This window comes from Henckelia pumila, chromosome 2 (genome assembly GCF_033568475.1).
Source record: "Henckelia pumila isolate YLH828 chromosome 2, ASM3356847v2, whole genome shotgun sequence".
NCBI lineage: Eukaryota > Viridiplantae > Streptophyta > Magnoliopsida > Lamiales > Gesneriaceae > Henckelia > Henckelia pumila.
Genome location: NC_133121.1, coordinates 98,158,181 through 98,178,739, shown reverse-complemented (window position 1 = coordinate 98,178,739; position 20,559 = coordinate 98,158,181). Strand labels below are relative to the sequence as shown.

The window sequence follows — 20,559 nt, the reverse complement described above, 5'->3', positions numbered from 1 at the left end:
CGAACTTGTCCATGAAGATACGAGCACCAACACACTATATTTATTCGCTGTGTGCATTGAAACACATCAACTGCTTAATCAATTCATATCATAAGCGTCTGGCTGTGGCTTGATTATTGCCTCTTTTCTAATCTAAATTTGAAAAAGGGAGAGTTTCGATATTGAAGTTGCAGTTTTAAAAAGCAGAAATAAGTTCAGTTTTTTTAAAGTGGTTTTGCTAAAAATTGAAGAATCTGTTGTGTGTTTGGATTAATGTTGGAAATTGTTTTCTAATTTTTAAACATAGAAATCAAAACAAAAGTAAAAGAGACAGGATTTTTAGTTTCTACAGAAACACTTGAATATATTTTTAAGAAAACACTTTTTTTAGCAAGTGGTTTTCTTTGTTTGACTTTTTAGATAAAGGCGCTCATTACAGTGTTTTTATGTACCAACCAAATGTCAAACTCCATTTAAATATTCAAAATAATTTCAAACCTATCTACCTCGATAATTTTGTTTAAGATGAATGGCAAGAATCAACGAACGCAATTGCTTTGCCGGTTGACAACACTGATAATAAATTAATGATTATGTTCAAGTTGGTGGGTTAGTTAAGCACTTGGTGGTCTACCAATATTCTCTTGAAATAGCTGGTGGTCTATCAATATTCTCTTGAAATAGCTTTGTTTAGTGATGTTATTCAATCAGAATGGTGCGCAAACTATTTCGTTAGTTCAAAAGTTTATCAATTGCGTATTGAAAGGACACGTCAAAAAAATAAAAATAAATTATAATGATTAAATAGTTAACTTACCAAGTTAAAATTATCTATAAAAACCGTAGTCTCATAGTCTCAGATAGCCACTCGCGCGATCAAACCCACACAAATTTCGGCGCTGGCAGAGGTGTTATCTCGTCCTTGTTGTTTCTGTCCATACACAGAGGAGATTGAACTGGGTAAGGGTTCCAAGCATCGATTCAAGCACGTCGAAATGCAGGATTTTTACAGGGAAAAGATGTGGATGTTTTCTGTCTGATCACTGTGCCGATATCTTCTTCCCGACTCTATATCGTTCTTCTCTGCTTTGGTCACCGCCACTTGAAGAAAATTATGTCCATTCCATTGCCCACTGCGCCCATTTCTTCTATTGCCACTCTCAAGATTCGCTCCAAAATGCTGTCTTTTTGGTTTGCTCTGGCCACTCGCCCTCCTGGCCTTGACCCGTAGATTATTTGCCATGTTATCGTTTCGGACTGCCCACATACGCTCAGGATCTTTTTTAATATTCGTTTGCGTTATTGTTGTGCAGCTCTGATTTAAGGGTAATCGAGATTTAGGTTTCTTTGTGCTTGAAATACTGGACCGACCTTAGTTTCACAAACATAAACGACTCTTGATTGGTTACTGAGATTCATCGTTTTCTGTTTCCTGAAACTAAGATAGTTCTACTGGTGATTTTGCACAGAAAAAAGCATTTGTTTTTGTTGCTCGTGCTCTGCGGTCATTTTTTCTTGAAACAAGAGCTTACAAGTTCTTAAAGAAAATTGTGTTTCTTGAAGTACATATCGCATTTTCACCTGTATACGGATCCTTGAGTTACTTTAAATAATATTTGTGACTATACTGGGATTGTGATTATTTATTGGGGGGAATTCATAAAGCTTAAATTGGAGTGGTTAGTGAAGATTTTTAGTCGATCAATCGTCCCAAACTTTAAGTTGGTTTTGAGGAAATTGTGCGAGTGAGTCAATGCCAGTTGTGCAATCGTTGGTGTTGGATGGCGAGAAGGGGGAGTTGGTGAATTCTTTAGGGAGAGTGGCAAAGAATATTGGAGTTTCTGAGGCTAAATCTATGGCTGCTTTAAAGAACCACAGAGAGGCAGAGAGGAGGAGGAGAGACAAAATCAATGCACATCTCACCACCCTTCGAGGTCTGGTACCTTGCAATGACAAGGTTGGTAATGTTTTGCCAGTTAACAATCATATACAATTATATGTCTGCATTCTTTTTCAAAATTAGCTAGTAACCTTGAGATACTTTGTAACGTTCCATTTTTCCATTCATTTCTAATGTTGTGTGTCACGTAAACCAGTGAGAATGTGTGGATACTGAAGCTCTTTGACTATATTCAGTTGATATTTCATTGACTTTGGTAGCAAATTGGTAAAAATGAGGATGTGATGTTATGGTTGCATTTGTTAGCAAGTTACTTCACTCACTGGTTTCTCTTATTGTTGCTTCCTTTGTTGGTCTGGTTATCATTTTGAAGTTTGTAATTTAAAAGTTGACTGAAAAAGCAATTATTGAGACAAGCTTGCTTTCTTCTCGCTTATCAGCTTGACTTGATAACTCAACACGCTGTTGAAAAACTATGCACTTTTTCTAAATGGAGTTTTGTGTTCTGTATATCAACTTAAACGATAGAAAACAACGGTCCTATCTTCTCCATGTCTGCTTCCATCTGCACTTTTTTGTTGTTTATGTGATTTATGAATTAATCTACTTGAAGGATGTTCACTCTGTCGTTTGTAAACCGAGGATTCAATTTGTTGTTCCCATGATATGGCTAGTCTCAAATGTAAATTTAGTCATCAGGTGCATGCTCGCTCTTCTTAGCGTTTTGAAACTGGCACTAGGTGAGAATTTTGTGAGATGGAAATTCTTTTATTATAATATTAACCAAGTAAAAGTCTGTTAATTAACAAAATGTCAATATGCTCTATTATTGTTATTTAATTTGAGGAAGTGGTGGTAGCTCAACCAACTAAATGTTTATTATCCAGTTATTGTCTTATGCATATGGATTTAGTATCATATCATTGTCGAAAGTCAAACCAGTTAGCCCCTTGCAAACTCAGTTTGGATGTGACTGCAAAAGATGGTGATTGGAAGGTAGGCTACCGGCAAAGCTGATGTGGTATTAAAGTTAATTAGTTTATCCCACTGGTCGTATTCCGATGGTTATAATTCGGGATTTGTCTGTATTATCAGCTAGAATCTATGTTTTTATATGAGTAACATGAACTATTTTATGGATCAATTGCTATCACATCTTGTCATGGTTGTAAAACTTGACTTTCAGAAATAGAGTAAGTGATATTATGAAATTCAAATTGAAAAGCCAAGCTGGTTTTAATTTGTGATCTTGTTATCATGAATTCGATTTGGTTGCTTGTCCATTTTGAGTTATGTCTAATTTGACTTTATTACTGTACTGACATTAGCTCAGGCATTGAGTTGGGATGTTATTCTTTGGCATTGTTTAGTGTGTATGTTTTTGCTAAACTTTGGAACAATTCCTTGAATTTGTGGTCTCACAGAACATAAAATATTCGTTGTTCTTGAAGTTGTATACCAAGTTAAAAGAAATACTTGAGTTGAAAGTGATAATGTAAACAAACATGAATAATCTAAATGATGTTTCTAAAGTCTACTTCCCCATAATTTGAGATCCAACTTCTTGACTTGAGTGAAATCTTCACTTTCAGAAGAATCAGAAGTTGAAATTCAAATTCTTATCACTGTGACTATCCAAGTTAGATTTTTATTTCTGTGCTTTTCCTCATCAATGGCTGTTCAAAATTTTCTCTGTATAAATATTGGCTGTTGGTGTATTGATTTATGTCCCACATAGGTTGGCTAAATAACCTGGACCTCTTTATATGAACAAGGGCAAACCTCACCTCTTGAGCTAGCTTTTGAGGTGAGTTAGGTCCAAGTCTCATTTCTAACATGGTATCAGAGCCCGGGTTCCATCGTTATGTGTTGGACGGCCCATAGTTGGCCTCACCCGTCCCATAATTGGGTCATCCATTTAATTTGATCTTCACGTTCCAGTCAATTCATTCCTGGACGTGCGAGAGGTGTGTTGGTGTGTTTAGTTTGTCCCACATCGGTTGGATGAATTGCCTGGGAGTTTAATATATAGGCTTGGACAAACCTCCCCTCTTGAGCTAGCTTTTGAGTTGAGTTAGGTCCTAGTCTCAATTTCTAACAAGAGGGGTGTGTTGGTGTATTGATTTATGTCCCACATAGGTTGGCTAAATAACCTGGACCTCTTTATATGAACAAGGGCAAACCTCACCTCTTGAGCTAGCTTTTGAGGTGAGTTAGGTACAAGTTTCATTTCTAACATGGTATCAAAGCCCGGGTTCCCGTTATGTGTTGGACGGCCCATAGTTGGCCTCACCCGTCCCATAGTTGGCCACCCATTTAATATATCCACGCTCCAGTCGTTTCATTTCTGGGCGTGAGAGGGGTGTGTTGGTGTATTGATTTATGTCCCACATAGGTTGGCTAAATAACCTGGACCTCTTTATATGAACAAGGGCAAACCTCACCTCTTGAGCTAGCTTTTGAGGTGAGTTAGGTCCAAGTTTCATTTCTAACATGGTATCAAAGCCCGGGTTCCCGTTATGTGTTGGACGGCCCATAGTTGGCCTCACCCGTCTCATAGTTGGCCACCCATTTCATATATCCACGCTCCAGTCGTTTCATTCCTGGGCGTGAGAAAGGTGTGTTGGTGTATTGATCTATGTCCCACATAGGTTGGCTAAATAACCTGGACCTCTTTATATGAACAAGGGCAAACCTCACCTCTTGAGCTAGCTTTTGAGGTGAGTTAGGTCCAAGTTTAATTTCTAACATTGGCCAATTACAATTTCTTCTGCTGTCCACTATGGCTGCCTATGTAGCATGGCAATACAAACCATGTAGTTGGGTTGGCAATTTTAGAATTTAAAATGCTCATTTGGCAACTGCTATTGTTTTTGATTCAGCAGGAGTCGTGAATGTTTTTTTTTTTTTTTTGGAAAATTCTGTGTTCTAATCTGTAAGTACTCTCGCAGATGGATAAAGCCGCTCTACTGGCTGAAGTCATCAACCAAGTGAAACAGATGAAGAAAACTGCAACACAAGCCAGCGAAGGCTTACACCTACCAATGGACACGGATGAAGTACACATTGAAAAAATTGAGGGAAGCGACGGTTCATTCTTGCTGAGGACTTCTCTTTGCTGTGAGTACAGGCCTGATCTCTTGTCTGATTTAAGACAGGCTATAAAGAATCTTCCTGTCCAATTAAAAAAATGCGAGATTTCAACTTTGGGAGGTCGTGTAAAGACCGTATTCTTGCTTGATATTACCAAAGAATTTAGCGCCAACAGTGCTGAAAACCGAGAACTCATCATCACGAACTCAGTTCGTTCAACTTTGAGTAGCATTCTTGATAAGGTCTCGGCTTCGGTGGAATACGAGCAACAGTTGGTATTTCCTCAGAAGAGGCAAAGGGTTTCTTACATGGATTCTTCATGCTCTTCTTCATGAGATCGTTCTAGTGTTATGTCGTTGGTCGATGCTGTTGAATGCATCATAGTAGCCACACAGTGGCTTGATAATGCTTTAAGATTCTGCAGACTTTTCAAATTCTAGACATGGACATGCATAAATAAATAATAATCCTTGTTCATGTGACAATGACAAGGTATAAATAAAGTTGGTGTTTCTTGGTTGTTTGTTTGAATATTTACTGAATTCTTGGGCTTGTGATTTTAGTAATTTTTGTTTTTCGCCAACAGTTTTTCATTTACTTGTGGGTTCATATATAACTTTCATGCGGTAGATCTAGTAGGTATTTTTTCAAATAGAAAAACTTTATACACCACTTCAAATTTTCCAGACCCGAAAATCTCAAGCCAATGATTAATTTTAAGTTCTAGAAATAATTTTTCAGAATTAAAAGAATTACGTTTATTGTATTCCGGATTAAATTAATTACTATAAATTAAGGATGAGGAGTTGCATGAATTTTTTTGTATACCAAAGATTATTTTCAACAAATATAGCCGTCGCGGGACATGAAATTTGAGGCCTGAGATGTAAATACAATATTATTTGTCACATGATTATAGAAATAAAATATAGACAGATTAGATCATGAAAACACACACACACACACTAGTTTATCGGTCAGTCACGTGCCTCAGCTTGAATATTTTAATAAATGACATCGGTCAAAGTAGTTTTTTGAAAACTAACCTTCTTTGAAGTGTTTCAAATACACTGAAAAATGTTAGTTTTCTAAACAAAAGGAATAATAGTCAAAATGGTCTTGTAAATTTGCTTGTTTTGTGATTTGTTCTTGTAAGTATTCAATTTTGGATTTTGGTCCTGTAAGTTTAGTTATATTTTGGCTTTTAGTCCTTTTTCATTTAATCAATATTTTAATAATCGGACCGATGATCAAACCGGTCTAACTTAAAAAAATGGTCCAACTGATTGGACTGTTTTATTAACCGAACGGTCGGATCGAAAAATCGTTTATATAATATAATATAATTAATAATATATTTTAAATTATAAAAACCTAAAAATTTTATATAAATAGAAATATATATATATATATTTATCGTAGTTTGAAAACTAAATAACTATATAAATATATTCAAAAAAATTATAAATTCTAATATTAATAAATAATATTTTTAATGGAGAAAAAAATTTCAAATAATCATGTATATATATAATAAAATATTAAATTAAGGTTTTAAAATAAAAAACTAATTTTTCAAAAAAAATTCAAAAAACCAAATTTTCGGTTTTTGATCAGTTTTGTTGGTTTAACCGTTAAAACGGTTTTTGGAAGTGTTTTAGATCAAATCAATGACCGGTTCCGGGTCAAACCGGTCGAACCAGTCGGTACATTCCGATTTTGAAAACATAGCATTTATTGTTGATGCCACAACAGACACATCACCATGTCTCAATGTCACATAAGCATTTTTAGCTGCCGCATTAGCATTTTTTGATGTCACGTCAAACACTCTACGAAGAAAGGACTAAAAATCAATTATAACTTAACTTATAGAACCAAAACCCAAAATTAAATACTTAGAGGACCTAAACACAAAATGCGAAAACTTACAGACCATCTTGACTATATTCCAAAAAAAAAAAAGTTTGACATATATACTAAAGAAGGTTAGGTTTCAAAAAAAAAATAAAAATAAAATTTGATTAAGATCATTTTGCTAACTATCCCATCAACTTAAAAATTAAGACAATATTTCTTCAAATTCTAATATATTTTGCAAACATTCAAATAGAGAAGAAATGTCGGTTAAATTTTTTAGAATGTTGCTGACTAATTAACTATCCTCCGTCACTTTAAGAAATTAAGAGTGTGTTTTATTATTAATGGGTCATTAGTGTGTTTGGTGGACAGGATTTGGAGGAGATTTGATGGAATTTGGATTTGTAAATACTGTTTTGGTGTTTGGCAAAATGAAATTTTAAATGAGATTGGTATTTGATGGGATTTCATGAGATTTTATTTAACTAACTGAAATCCTTACAGAATTGGTCGGATTTCATGAAATTTCATGGGATTTGGGTTTATAAAATAATAAAATTATTTATAATAATAAATTTATAAATTTTAGTTATAAATTTTAGTTTTCCAAACATTTTGTTTAAAAAAATTTCACTTTTCTAAAATTTATGCTAGCAAATTCCAATATGTATTTTAACTTTTTTTCAAACACCAAAATAAAATTTGAATTTCATGAATTCCAAATCCAATTCCAAATCCAATTCATGAGCCGTTGAGATGGGCTCGTGAACATAGCCTTAGTTAATTTTCTCGCTTAAAGATTTTGGTACCCAACATTTGTGGGCACGAGGCTCTTATTAGTTATTACTTATTAGTTGGAAAAATTGCTTTTTTAGTTTTGCATGTTTGTCAATTAGTGATTTTGATATTATGTATTTTTAGATTTCAGTTTTAGTAATTTATATTTATTTATTTTTGGCAATTTTAGTCATTTTTCTGATGTGACACTGATGTGAAACCAAAATAGTGCTGATATGGAGCTGATGTGTATAGTGTCGCGTAAGCATTTTTGAATTAAAAGAACTAAAATTGCCAAAAATCAAAACATGCAGAACTAAAACTGAAATATAAAAACATAGAGGACCGAAATCGTATAGTGACAAATATAAATAATCAAAATTGCAGTTTTTAGTTATTAGTTATTACCAGTAATTGGGACACATGTAATTAATATAACTGATATGATATAAACGTAATATATTTATATTTTATAATAATATTTTCAATATAATAATGATTTTAAAATAAAGATCCAAAAATATTATATTTATGTGAAATTAATAGAAATGATATAAAAATAGTTTTTTATATTTTTTTATGTTAACTTATAAATGAGATATGTTAAAATTTTAAAAATACAGATAAATATGAAAGAATAGTTTAATAGATATGATAATTGAAGATGAACAAAAATAACTAAATAAATTTTTATAATTTTTTTTATTAAGGTTCCATTTGGTTTCAAAAGCCAGACTTTTTAAGTGCTTTTTTGGTAACAAGGTGTTTGGTTGACCAAAAAAGTACTTAAATAAGCACTTTTTAAAGTCAAAATTAGAGTTTTTTTAAAAGCAAAAAATTATAGTTTTTAAAAGCACTTATTTTAAAAAATCTCTACAAAATCCAAACATGCTCTAAATTAAAATGAATTGATTTCGTAATTTTATATAATATAAGTCCGTCGAGTAGTATATAACCGTATAGATTTTTGTAATTTGTTACACATGTTATTTATTCATTTAACTATTTATTTTATACCTAAGGCCACCGTTCTGTTCATCATATTACTAATATATGTATAACTCATCTCATCTCATCACACGTTCTTCTCATCATATTATTTATCCATATATTAATTATTTATTTTACATCAATCAAATCATTAATTATTTATCTTACATCAATCAAATAATTGAATTTAAATTACTATATTACCCCTTATAAAAAAATATAGTTTTTATTTTATTTATTGTTAAAAGACAAAATAGTCTTTTAACATTTTTATATAAAATTTAATCTATCAATCAAATGCAATATTATATTAACTATCATTTTTTATTTATTTTGTATTACATTATATTATTTATACCATAGCTCAAACCAAACGATGTCTTGTATTATTATTATTATTATTATTATTATTATTATTATTATTTAGTTTTTAATTTTATTTTTTATCATAGAAAGGAGAAGACGGTGGGGAAAAAAAACAATAATAAAAAAAATAGTAGAAGAAGGATCTTCAATACGTTAATTTCGTTGAATTCGGTTCGAATCGTCGATCGCATACATCGGTGTCTGAATTTGTGCTGAGATTATCATAATCCGGCGTGTATCTGTCCCCGATTTTTGGAGTAAATAACTCGAAATTAGTGAACGGTGAAGCTCAGTTGATTTTCTTCGAAGGCAGGCAAAAACTCGTGAATTTTATTTATACTTCTACCAAGGGGTTCTGATCTATCTGCAACTTGGATTGGAGAAAGAAATAGTTTTATTAAAAAAACTAAATTACGTGAAGTAAAATAAGAGGGATTTGAATTGCCTGCTATGGAGGATCGGGGGAAAGAATCTATTCTTCAGTTTGCACCCTTGCAAAGTTCTGTGGATGAGGGTTTTTGGCACAGATTATCGTCGCTGAAACTCAACGAGCTTGGGATTGACGAGTCTCCCATTCCCATAATTGGTATGCTGTCTCTGCATTAGTGCTGAATTAACTCTACTTCTTTAAATTTTAATGGCATCCTAGATGATATGTAAGTCGTGGGCATTGAAATTTCATGAAATTCCTAGCTTATTGCTGATGTTAACTAGTCTTGCAAAATGTTATAAGTTTCTTTCACAAAAGTTCTGGTTCACCTGTCATTTAGCTTCTTGTATTCTTTTGATTTTGGTCTGAAAAGTCAGATTAAGTAAACCATGAGTTTGAAGAGAGCAGAAATGAGTATAACTGAAGCAGATAAAGTGATGTATGCCTCTCTGGAACCAGATTTTTTTTGTTTGTTTATACTAATAATATGATAATACTCGCAGCAAAGCTGATGCTTCAGTGTTAAGTTCCAATGATCGTTACCATGCTTGTTGATGATAGGCCATATACATTCTTGCAGTGATGGTAATCCATAATAGAAAACCAATCACTTTTCTTGCGAGTGAGAAATTTTTCCTGCTGTTGCTGCTTCTAAATGCCACCACCTAACTGGTCTATCCCCAAGTTTTAAAATAGATATTGCTGAAATCAGAATGAAGATGCAGAGCCAGCAATTAAATAGTCACTCCAATGGATTTAGTTATAAACTTATTTGTCTATGTCCTGGTTATTCATTCAGTACTAAGAAATTCGACAATACATATTGATTATGCTTGATCATTGAAGAGTGTTTCTTCTGTTCTCATGGCAGGTTTTGTCTCTCCCTGCTCACATCGTCAAGTGTCAAATCATTTAACTCTTCTTTCCGAATCGTTACCTCTGGAATCCAGTGAAGAGTTGCTTATGACAGCAAAAAATTGTGGGAACAGAAATAGGTGTCCTGTACCTGGCCTTCTGTACAATACAAACACATTAGAGGGATTCAAGGCGCTGGACAAACAAAGCCTGCTTAGGGCTGAAGCAAAAAAGGTATGCTTTTAATCCATTAGAGTTATGTCACTCATCTTATAAGTTCAACTGCGTTAATCATTTGCCCTTGTGAAATGCTTAGAATTAGCAATTAATGTAAACTGATGTCAATTATGAATATCTTCTAACATTTCTTTTTGTCAACCATCAGATCTGGGAGGACATTCATTCAGGAAAAGCGAAGGAGGATATGCGAGTGCTTTTGAGATTCCTTGTTATTTCATTTGCTGACTTGAAAAAATGGACCTTTCACTACTGGTTTGCTTTCCCAGCTCTTATTCTTGATCCTCCAGCTACCGTGGTTGACTTGAAGCCAGCTTCTCAGTGGTTTAATGTGGAAGAGGTGCGTTGGTTATTATTAATTTTTACTTATTATGTCTAGCTCTTTGAGTTGTCACTTCTGATTTTAAGGATATGATTTGTTTTTTAAGGCTGAATCCGTGATATCTGCATGCAATGATTGGCGTAACAAGCACTCTACAACAGGTATGAGACAGTGATTGGCGTAATAAGCACTCTACAACAGGTAGAATATTGCCTGGGATTGTAGGGCTTGGTTATTCTTACTTCTGTTTGCATTTGGATCATAATTTGTCGATTGTCTTGCAGATGTTCCATTCTTCTTGTTATCCATCGCTCCAAATTCAACTGTGACTATTAAGCATGTGGCAGATTTTGAAGCTTGCCAAATGGATGATCACAAGGTTTGCATTGTACAACACGATTTTCAGTAAATGCATGCTGCTATTACTATAGTTGAATGGTATAACAGAAGTTCACGGATGAAGGTTGATGATACTCTAGTTCACTAACTAGCTGGTTCTCTGCAGATTTTATTTGGATTTTATGACCCTTGTAACCTTCCAAATAACCCTGGCTGGCCTCTTCGAAACTTTCTGCTATTCATTCACGTGAGATGGGGTTTTCAGAATGTTCGGTTTTTATGCTACCGTGAAAGTCGTGGTTTTGCGGATCTAGACTTATCCGTGGTGGGTGAAGCAATAATCTCAAGCTCACAAGGTAGATCAACCATAATAGAGGAACAGATGTCTTCATAATTTTGTTTTCTAATTTTAGCTCACAGTACTTAGTGATGCTCATGTGAAATGCATGTACTTAGTATCAAGAAATCATCGAAATATGCCAAATGTTGTTGGGTGGGAGCATAACAACAGAGGAAAAAATGCTTCAAGGTGTATCAGCCTTGCACAGACGATGGATCCAAACAGGTATGTTGCTTGATCTATCGCTAAAAAATATCGAATTGTAATTCACACTGCATTTTGAAATGCTTCTCACCACCTTTTTCTTTGATTTTTCCAGATTAGCCATTGCAGCTGCAGATTTGAACTTAAAGCTAATGAGATGGCGTGCATTGCCTTCCTTAAATCTCAGTGTTTTGTCTGCATCAAGGTGCCTCCTTCTTGGGGCCGGTACACTTGGATGCCAGGTTGCTCGAATGCTAATGGTAAGCGCTCGAGAGTTTTGGGTAAAGTTTTGACATGCTATAATAACGTTTTCCCCCCTCTTTTGACCATTTTGCAGGCATGGGGTGTAAGGAAAATCACGCTGGTTGACAGTGGCAAGGTGGCGATGTCTAACCCACTGCGGCAGTCATTGTATACCTTGAATGACTGTTTGAATGGTGGTGAATTTAAGGCCGTGGCAGCAGCTAAAAGTCTAAGTAGTATATTTCCTGCAGTGGTCAGTAGTATATTTTTGGAAGCAGTTTAAAAATTGATGCTTTCAACCTGGTAAACATTCCTTTATCCATGGGTTATTGTGTCTTAGGAAGCTGAAGCTGTTGTGATGTCTATCCCAATGCCTGGGCATCCTGTACATAGTCAAGAAGAGATTAGCGTGCTTGAAGCCTGCAGACAGTTACATGATTTAATTGATTCTCATGATGCGATCTTTTTGTTAACTGATACCCGAGAAAGTAGATGGCTTCCAAGTCTTTTTTGTGCCAATGCTAACAAGGTTGTTATCTGGTCTTTTTTGTTCTGTTAGTTGAAAGATTCTTTGCTTGCTCTGTTTCCCCGGTTATATTTTGTAGCAGTTGACCTGCTGTTCAATCTATGTCAAATTTCAAACTTTTTGTATTGCCCGCAGATTGCAATTACTTCTGCTCTAGGGTTTGATAGCTTTCTAGTTATGCGGCATGGAGGTGGTTTTGTGAGCTCTTCTCATTGCGTAGCGGCTGAAGTATTGAGTGATTCATCTGTTGAAATCGGAAAAGTTTCCCTTAATGACAACAGTAGGGAGCCAAGATTGGGTTGTTACTTTTGCAATGATGTGGTTGCTCCAGTTGATGTAATACATCAAAAGCACTGGCCAATTATTTATTTTTGTAGTTTCTGTAATTACAGTATTGATTTATGTGGCTTTCCTGCAGTCAACCTCCAATCGTACCTTAGATCAACAATGCACTGTTACACGGCCAGGCCTTGCTCCTATTGCATCATCGCTTGCAGTTGAACTTCTTGTTGGAATTCTGCATCATCCTCATGGGCAAGTTTCAATACACATTGTCATTTTTCTATTAAATGTGGATGTAAATATTGGAAGTTTGAGTAGCTGAATTTGTTCACTTAATTCTTCGGCTGCTTTTCTTTCTGTCACAATGTATGATTCTGTCACTTGTGCAGGATGCTTGCCAAAGCTGAATTTGCAAACTCAACTGATACTGGAAGCACTAATCAACCTCTTGGTATTTTACCCCATCAAATTCGAGGCTCCCTCTCACAGTTCTCTCAGATGACACTAGTGGGTCATGCCTCAACTAGTTGTACAGCTTGTAGCTTAACGGTAAGATGCGTACACATGTAGAAATTGATGGTGGAACTTTTGTTTGACTTGCTACACGTCCTTCCCACGTTGATTGTGGAGGAAAGGGTGAATATTTTTTCTAGTCTTTGTTTGGTTTCCACTATCAACATTGCTTGAGCATTTTAGGCTAGTTGGCTTGTTCCTAGGTCTACAAGGCTAGGAGTGGATTTTAGGAGTCTTACTTTGTCCCTTCCACACACACGCGCATATACCCCAAATGGAATAGAAGTGATGTTCCTACTCTCTGTCCTTTCGGATGTTTTTGTACACTGAGTCTTTCACCATCTTCTTCTTTGTGGGGATTTCCAAGAAAGGGGACCGAATGCTGCCTAGGCAGTAGGCACTGATGAAGAGCCATTTTTACAATCCTTGTTCTGATTTTGACGTTTGGATATTTTGAGTTTTCCATTCCATTGTTACAAACATACCCTTGCAGAATTTATGCAACAGCATGGTATTCGCAGAGCTGCAGCCGTTTGGATTTGAATCAACCACATTATATGCATGTATTTCAGGTGGTGTCCGAATATCAAAAGAGGGGTTTAGATTTCATACTTGAAGCCATTAACCATCCTACATACCTTGAGGATCTAACTGGATTGACCGAGCTGAAGATAGATGCTGCCTCATTTGAAGTTGACTGGGACGACGAAAATGACGATGATTGTGTTGAAATCTAACTCAAGACATCTTTCGATTTGGCATAGTACCTTCCGTTGTTTTTGTTTTAGTAATTCAATGTGTTGAGAAATTCAAAAGATTGGATTAGATTCTTCCAGAATTGTTCCTAATAATTTGTCTGTTATGTTTAGAAATATAATATGTAATTAGTCATTTGTAATCTTTCCTAAAATATATTTATTTTCTTCCTAGAATAGATTTTATTTTATTCCTAGGATAGATTATTAGAGTTGTATATATGTGTACCTGTGTATCAAAAGATATAGCGTGAGAAATCAAAAAGAGTATTCCTCTTTATGGTATCAAAGCTAGGTTAGGGTTCTGCAAAATTTTTTCGATCTACTCACTGCCTAAACACTATCAGCCGTCCCTTCAATTTCATTCATACATATTTTACCTATCTTCATCATGTCTGAAACATATGAAAAATATCCGCAAAGAAACCGTTGCTGTTAACTCTGAAAATCAAAGCAATCAAACTTTTGGGGAGTTTCAAAATGTACAAGTCTCGTACAGACTGAATGGGCGAAATTACTTGAAATGGTCTCAAATTGTGAAGACATTTCTGAAAGGCAAGGGGAAGATTAGCCACTTGCTAGGTGAGTCTCCAGCCCCTAAGGATCCCAAGTTCATTGTTTGGGAAGAAGAAGACTCTATGATTATGTCATGGCTTTGGAATTCGATGACGCCAGAGGTGTGTGGACCATATATGTTTCTCACTACAGCGAAGGAAATTTGGGAAGCAGTAACACAGACATACTCCAAGGTCAAAGATGCTGCATTAATCTATGAGATTAAGACAAAACTCTCAACAACCAAGCAAGGTAATTTATCCATCATTGAATACTATAATTTAATGAAAGGATTTTGGTTGGAGTTAGATTATTATCAAGATTTCAAGATGAAATGTAGCGAGGATGCTGTAACTCTTAAACAATATGTGGAAAGAGAGAGAATTTTTGAGTTTTTGGCAGGACTTAACATGGAATTTGACCAAGTTAGAGTCCAAATCCTTGGAAGGGATACACTGCCATCGCTCAATGAAGCCTTTTCTCTCATAAGGGCAGAAGAAGGAAGGAGGATTGTGATGTTAGAAATGCCAAGTTCCAATCCAGAAGGGTCTGCTATGATGATCACAGAAAGGAAAACTCCAAGTGAAGCCCTAAATGTTGCTGAAGCAAAGAAAAATGGACAGAGATCCACTTACAAAGACAATCTGTGGTGCAATTATTGCAAGAAAAAAGGGCACACGAAAGAAAATTGCTGGAAACTTCATGGAAAACCCCCATCGATGAGCCAAGGTGGAGGCTATAGAGGAAATCAAGTAAAAGGCCAAGCACATCACACTAATATGGAAGGACTAGTTCGTGATCAACAAATTACTGAGAATGGAGGGTTCAACATAGAGGAAATTGAAAGGCTAAGAAACTTCCTCAACACTCTTGAGAAGCCTTCTGGATCATGCTCTCTTGCTCAGAATGGTAAAATCCTAAATTCTTGTGCCTTTAGTGCCTCAAACAAATGCAATTCTGCCACCTGGGTCATTGACTCGGGTGCAACAGATCACATGACATACTCTGCAAGCTGTTTCACCACCTATCAGCCATGTTCTAGCAATAGAAAAATCAAAGTTGCTGATGGTTCATTAATCACAGTTGCTGGTCAAGGAACGGTGGTTCTTTCTTCTTCATTCATTCTTAAAGACGTGTTACATGTCCCCAAACTTTCTGTTAATTTATTATCCATCACTAAAATAACTCAAGATTTGGATTGTCATGTGACATTTTTCAATGATCATTGTATTTTCCAGGACCAAACTATGGGGAGGATGATTGGGCAAGCTAGAGCAATGGAAGGGCTGTATCTTCTTAAAGACAAGGATAGCTGTAGTGATCCCTCGTCCCTTTCTTTAATTTCTGTCAATTCAAATAAAGATGAGATTTGGAATCATCATCGTCGCCTAGGACATCCTTCATTCACAACCCTAAAGAGAATGTTTCCCTCTTTGTTTAGAAATATTAATGTCGAGTCTTTTCATTGTGAAGTATGTGAATTTTCAAAGCACCATCGAGTGCCATTTCCTTTGAGCAACACAAGATCTTTATCACCTTTTGTCTTAATTCACTCTGACATATGGGGACCGTCAAGAATTTCCAACATTTCAGGGGCTAAAGGGTTTGTAACGTTTATTGATGATTGCACTCGAATGACTTGGGTATATCTCCTTAAACAAAAATCAGATGTGAGTCATGTTCTCCCAGTTTTCTTTAACATGATAAAAACACAATTTGGAGTAAACATTAGAGGCATTAGGACAGACAATGCTAGGGACTATTTCAATCAAGCATTGTCATCATATTTTGAAAAAGAAGGCATTGTTCACCAATCTTCATGTGTTGACACTCCACAACAAAACGGAGTCGCCAAAAGAAAAAATAGACATCTTCTTGAAGTAACCCGAGCCTTACTTTTCCAAAATCATGTTCCAAAAAGCTATTGGGGAGAGGCAGTTTTAACCTCTACATATTTAATCAATCGGTTGCCCTCTAGAGTCATTGACTTCAAAAGTCCCTTGAACTATATGTCAGAGTTCTTTCCTAACAATAATTTCTACTCAAAAATACCCCCAAAGATCTTCGGTTGTGTTTCCTATGTTCACATTCACAAATATCAGCGGAGTAAACTCGACCCAAGGGCCCTTAGATGCATCTTTGTAGGTTATTCTACCACACAAAAGGGATACAAATGCTATTATCCTTCCTCTAGAAAATTTTTTGTGTCCAAAGATGTCACATTTGACGAGAAACAATCGTTTTTTAGCCCAGCTAATCTTCAGGGGGAGCATAGCCAAAAGAAAGATGAATATGATGAATTCGATCTGTTTTCTTTACCCATTCCAGTCACAAAAGGACAAAAACCAGAAACACCAGCCGATAAAACAAGACCAGAAATTGAACCTGTTGAACTTACAATGGTCGATCCAAGTCCAAATTCCCATTCCAGTCCAACATTGCATCTAGATATTGAATCTTCTCAAATAAACCCACGTGGAACCACTATAGATCGTCCATTACAGGTCTATACAAGGAGATTACAGCCCAACCCAATGTCTCAGCAGATCCATGAGTCTGAACCCATACAAGGTACTGAAACTCATTCTCATTCACCTTTTTTACCTACTATTGTTGATACTGAGCAACCTATAGCTATTAGGAAAGGTAAACGGAAATGTACTGAAACTTCATTGTATCCTATAACTCATTACATAGCCTTCAAAAACTTTTCTCCTTCACATAGAGCTTTTCTCACTAAAATAAACACCATCCAAATTCCACGAACCTTTCATGAGGCACTAGGAAATAAGAATTGGGAGGATGCTATGAGAGAAGAGATGAATGCTCTAGAAAGGAACAAGACATGGGAGGTAGTTGAATTGCCTAAGGGAAAGAAAACTGTAGGGTGTAAATGGGTATTTACACTAAAATATAAGGCAGATGGCAGCCTAGAAAGATACAAGGCTAGGCTAGTAGCAAAGGGATATACTCAAACATTTGGTATAGATTATCAAGATACATTTGCCCCGGTTGCAAAAATGAATACCATTCGAATTTTAATTTCTTTGGCAGCTAACTTTGGATGGTCTATGCAGCAATATGATGTTAAGAATGCCTTTTTACATGGTGACTTGGAGGAGGAAGTGTATATGGATCCTCCACCTGGATTCAATGGTTCTCTTTCTAAAAGCCAAGTGTGCCTATTGAAGAAGGCACTCTATGGTTTAAAACAATCACCACGAGCATGGTTTAGCAGGTTCACCAAAGCCATGCAAGGAGTGGGATATAAACAAAGCCAGGGGGATCATACACTGTTCATCAAACATTCAGTTGCAGGGGAAGTTACAATTCTTATTGTTTATGTTGACGACATAATTGTGACAGGCAACGATCAAGTGGAAAAGGAATCTCTTGAGAAGAAACTAGCTGCTGAATTTGAGATTAAAGAACTTGGTAAGCTCAAATACTTTCTTGGCATAGAGCTAGCTCAATCAGAAAAGGGGATCTTTATTTCACAACAAAAATATGTTCTAGATCTCCTAAAAGAGACTGGGATGATAAGCTGCAAGCCATGTGATACTCCAGTTGAACCAGGGCAGAAACTTGACATGAATGAAGAAGAAGAAGGAGTAGATAAAGGCCAATATCAGAGATTGGTAGGCAAGCTTATCTATTTGTCACATACACGACCAGATATAGCATTTGCAGTGAGTATGATCAGTCAATTTATGCACAATCCAAAGACATCTCACCTTCAATCAGTCTACAGAGTACTCAAGTACTTGAAAGGAAATCCAGGTAAGGGAATTCTTTATAGAAAAAATGGATCCCTAAAAGTGGAAGGCTACACCGATGCAGATTGGGCAGGAGCAGTGGTTGACAGAAGGTCCACTTCAGGATATTGTACCTTATTGGGTGGAAACTTGGTAACATGGAGAAGTAAAAAACAAAATGTGGTGTCAAGATCAAGTGCAGAATCTGAGTTCAGATCAATGGCATTAGGAATTTGCGAGTTGTTGTGGCTTAAGATCATCCTAGAAGATTTAAAGGTGACGTGGGACGGACCTATAAGATTGTACTGTGACAACAAGTCTGCCATTAGTATCGCACACAATCCAGTGCAACATGATCGAACAAAACACATTGAAGTGGATAGACATTTCATAAAGGAGAAACTTGACAGTGGACTGATTTGTACTCCTTACGTTCCAACAGGTGGCCAACTTGCAGATATCTTCACTAAGGGACTCTCTGATCCTACATTCAAGAATATTTTAGACAAGCTGGGAATGACAGATCTTTACCAACCAGCTTGAGGGGGAGTGTTGAGAAATTCAAAAGATTGGATTAGATTCTTCCAGAATTGTTCCTAATAATTTGTCTGTTATGTTTAGAAATATAATATGTAATTAGTCATTTGTAATCTTTCCTAAAATATATTTATTTTCTTCCTAGAATAGATTTTATTTTATTCCTAGGATAGATTATTAGAGTTGTATATATGCTGTACCTGTGTATCAAAAGATATAGCGTGAGAAATCAAAAAGAGTATTCCTCTTTACAATGTATATTAGCTCTAACAAGGTTAATTTAATCTTGGCTGTCTTTGTGAATAATTCTTATGCTACAATAAAAGTTAACCAGGCAATTCAAGTGTTTTGTTAAATCACATGCCACGTTTGAATCAACGTCGCATGTCACTGAAGAAATTGGGAAAAAGAATAATTCTCATTCGTACAGATTTCATACATATTACAAACATATATAGAGATATGTGATTAGCTGAATATGGATGTACAATCATTAGTTCCTAAGAATAAACCTATACAGAATATTAGCTCTAATTATCTCCACTAATTTAGCTTGACATATATACACATAATATTATTCTATGCTCCAATAGTCACATACATTGATGCGATGTCGATCGTGGCGTATGTATAATGTATTGATTGGTGCTAAATTTAAATATTTTTTTTATGACCTGGGCATTCACAACGGGATTAGATGTTTGACTCATGGCACGAAAGAATTTACAGCTCTGAAGAAATCGACCCCTAAGCGAGGGCAAATGGGTAACATAATGATATATTGATATGTAAACTTCAGTTTCAGTTTTATACTCATCACTAGATATAATTTTAGTCATTTTGGCAAAAATATTAATATTGTTTAGGAATTTTTTGTGGAAAATCAAAAGATAGCAAAAACTACTAAAATTAATTATGCAAAATCATCAAATGACTATGATAGATATAATAAAGCCATATATGTCAAATAGACGATTTATAATAACTAATATAACTAAATTAAAAGCCATGCTATTTCAAAAAAAAAAAAAAAAAAACTTAAAAGCCATGCACAAGACAATACAATACAATAATACATTACATAAAATTTAAATAAGTTTATGTATAATTTTCAAAAGAAAAAAAACGATAATTTACTAATTGAATTTCTTTGAAATTTTATTTACTATATTTATATATATATATATATATATATATATTAATTATATAGTATAGATAATAATTGAAGATTAAAATCTCTATATTATCAACAAAAACAAGTCTTTTATAAAATGAGTTGACCCAATCTATATTTATAATAAAAATTATTATTTTTGACATAAAAACTAATATTTTTTCATAAGTCGGTTCAAATATTTACAATAAAAAATAGTTTTTTTGAGTTAATTAAAAAATATTATTTTTGATTCCATAACGTTGCATTTAGTTATGCAGATAGGGGTTCAGTACGTGCTACCCTCAGGGTAGTACCTAAAAACTGATCTGGACGGACCAGATTAGTTTACAAATCAAATGATTTGATCTGTTAATTAGCTATGATATAGGGTAAGTTCGATCCTATCCCATGGATATTACCCCATTGAGTAGGTAAAACTCCCTCATTGAACCAATTATGTGGGCCCCACATCAATCATGTGGGGTCCACATCATTTGGACCAATCATATGTTTCAATCTATCCCATGGGGTGGGACCGATTTTTT

At 35.1% G+C, this 20,559-nt stretch overlaps 2 protein-coding genes across 3 annotated transcripts; both read left to right on the top strand.

Annotated features, from left to right (window-relative positions):
* The first annotated feature begins 856 nt into the window (after positions 1-856).
* LOC140882487 (transcription factor bHLH30-like) lies at positions 857-5,545 on the top strand. The gene is made up of 2 exons (XM_073288527.1): positions 857-1,936; positions 4,831-5,545. The coding sequence occupies exons 1-2, from the start codon at positions 1,733-1,735 to the stop codon at positions 5,305-5,307; spliced, it is 681 nt and encodes a 226-aa protein (XP_073144628.1). The 5' UTR covers positions 857-1,732; the 3' UTR covers positions 5,308-5,545.
* A 3,546-nt stretch (positions 5,546-9,091) lies between these two features.
* LOC140880409 (ubiquitin-like modifier-activating enzyme atg7) lies at positions 9,092-19,235 on the top strand. Of its 2 annotated transcripts, XM_073284825.1 has the most exons (15): positions 9,092-9,551; positions 10,267-10,484; positions 10,636-10,827; positions 10,916-10,970; positions 11,094-11,188; positions 11,315-11,504; positions 11,605-11,713; positions 11,808-11,952; positions 12,030-12,188; positions 12,276-12,464; positions 12,597-12,797; positions 12,880-12,995; positions 13,133-13,292; positions 13,829-14,037; positions 19,096-19,235. In XM_073284825.1, the coding sequence occupies exons 1-14, from the start codon at positions 9,416-9,418 to the stop codon at positions 13,991-13,993; spliced, it is 2,130 nt and encodes a 709-aa protein (XP_073140926.1). In that variant the 5' UTR covers positions 9,092-9,415; the 3' UTR covers positions 13,994-14,037; positions 19,096-19,235. The 2 variants fall into 2 exon arrangements, with proteins under 2 accessions (XP_073140926.1, XP_073140925.1); XM_073284824.1 differs by lacking the exon at positions 19,096-19,235 and having other exon boundaries at positions 13,829-14,164.
* The last annotated feature ends 1,324 nt before the right edge of the window (positions 19,236-20,559 follow it).

Coding starts and splice junctions, on each gene's coding strand:
- LOC140882487 (XM_073288527.1), top strand. CDS start 1,733: ATGCCAGTTGTGCAATCGTTGGTGTTGGATGGCGAGAAGGGGGAGTTG. Junction 1,937..4,830: donor TGGTACCTTGCAATGACAAG/GTTGGTAATGTT, acceptor GTACTCTCGCAG/ATGGATAAAGCCGCTCTACT.
- LOC140880409 (XM_073284825.1), top strand. CDS start 9,416: ATGGAGGATCGGGGGAAAGAATCTATTCTTCAGTTTGCACCCTTGCAA. Junction 11,505..11,604: donor AATAATCTCAAGCTCACAAG/GTAGATCAACCA, acceptor GCATGTACTTAG/TATCAAGAAATCATCGAAAT. Junction 13,293..13,828: donor GTACAGCTTGTAGCTTAACG/GTAAGATGCGTA, acceptor CATGTATTTCAG/GTGGTGTCCGAATATCAAAA.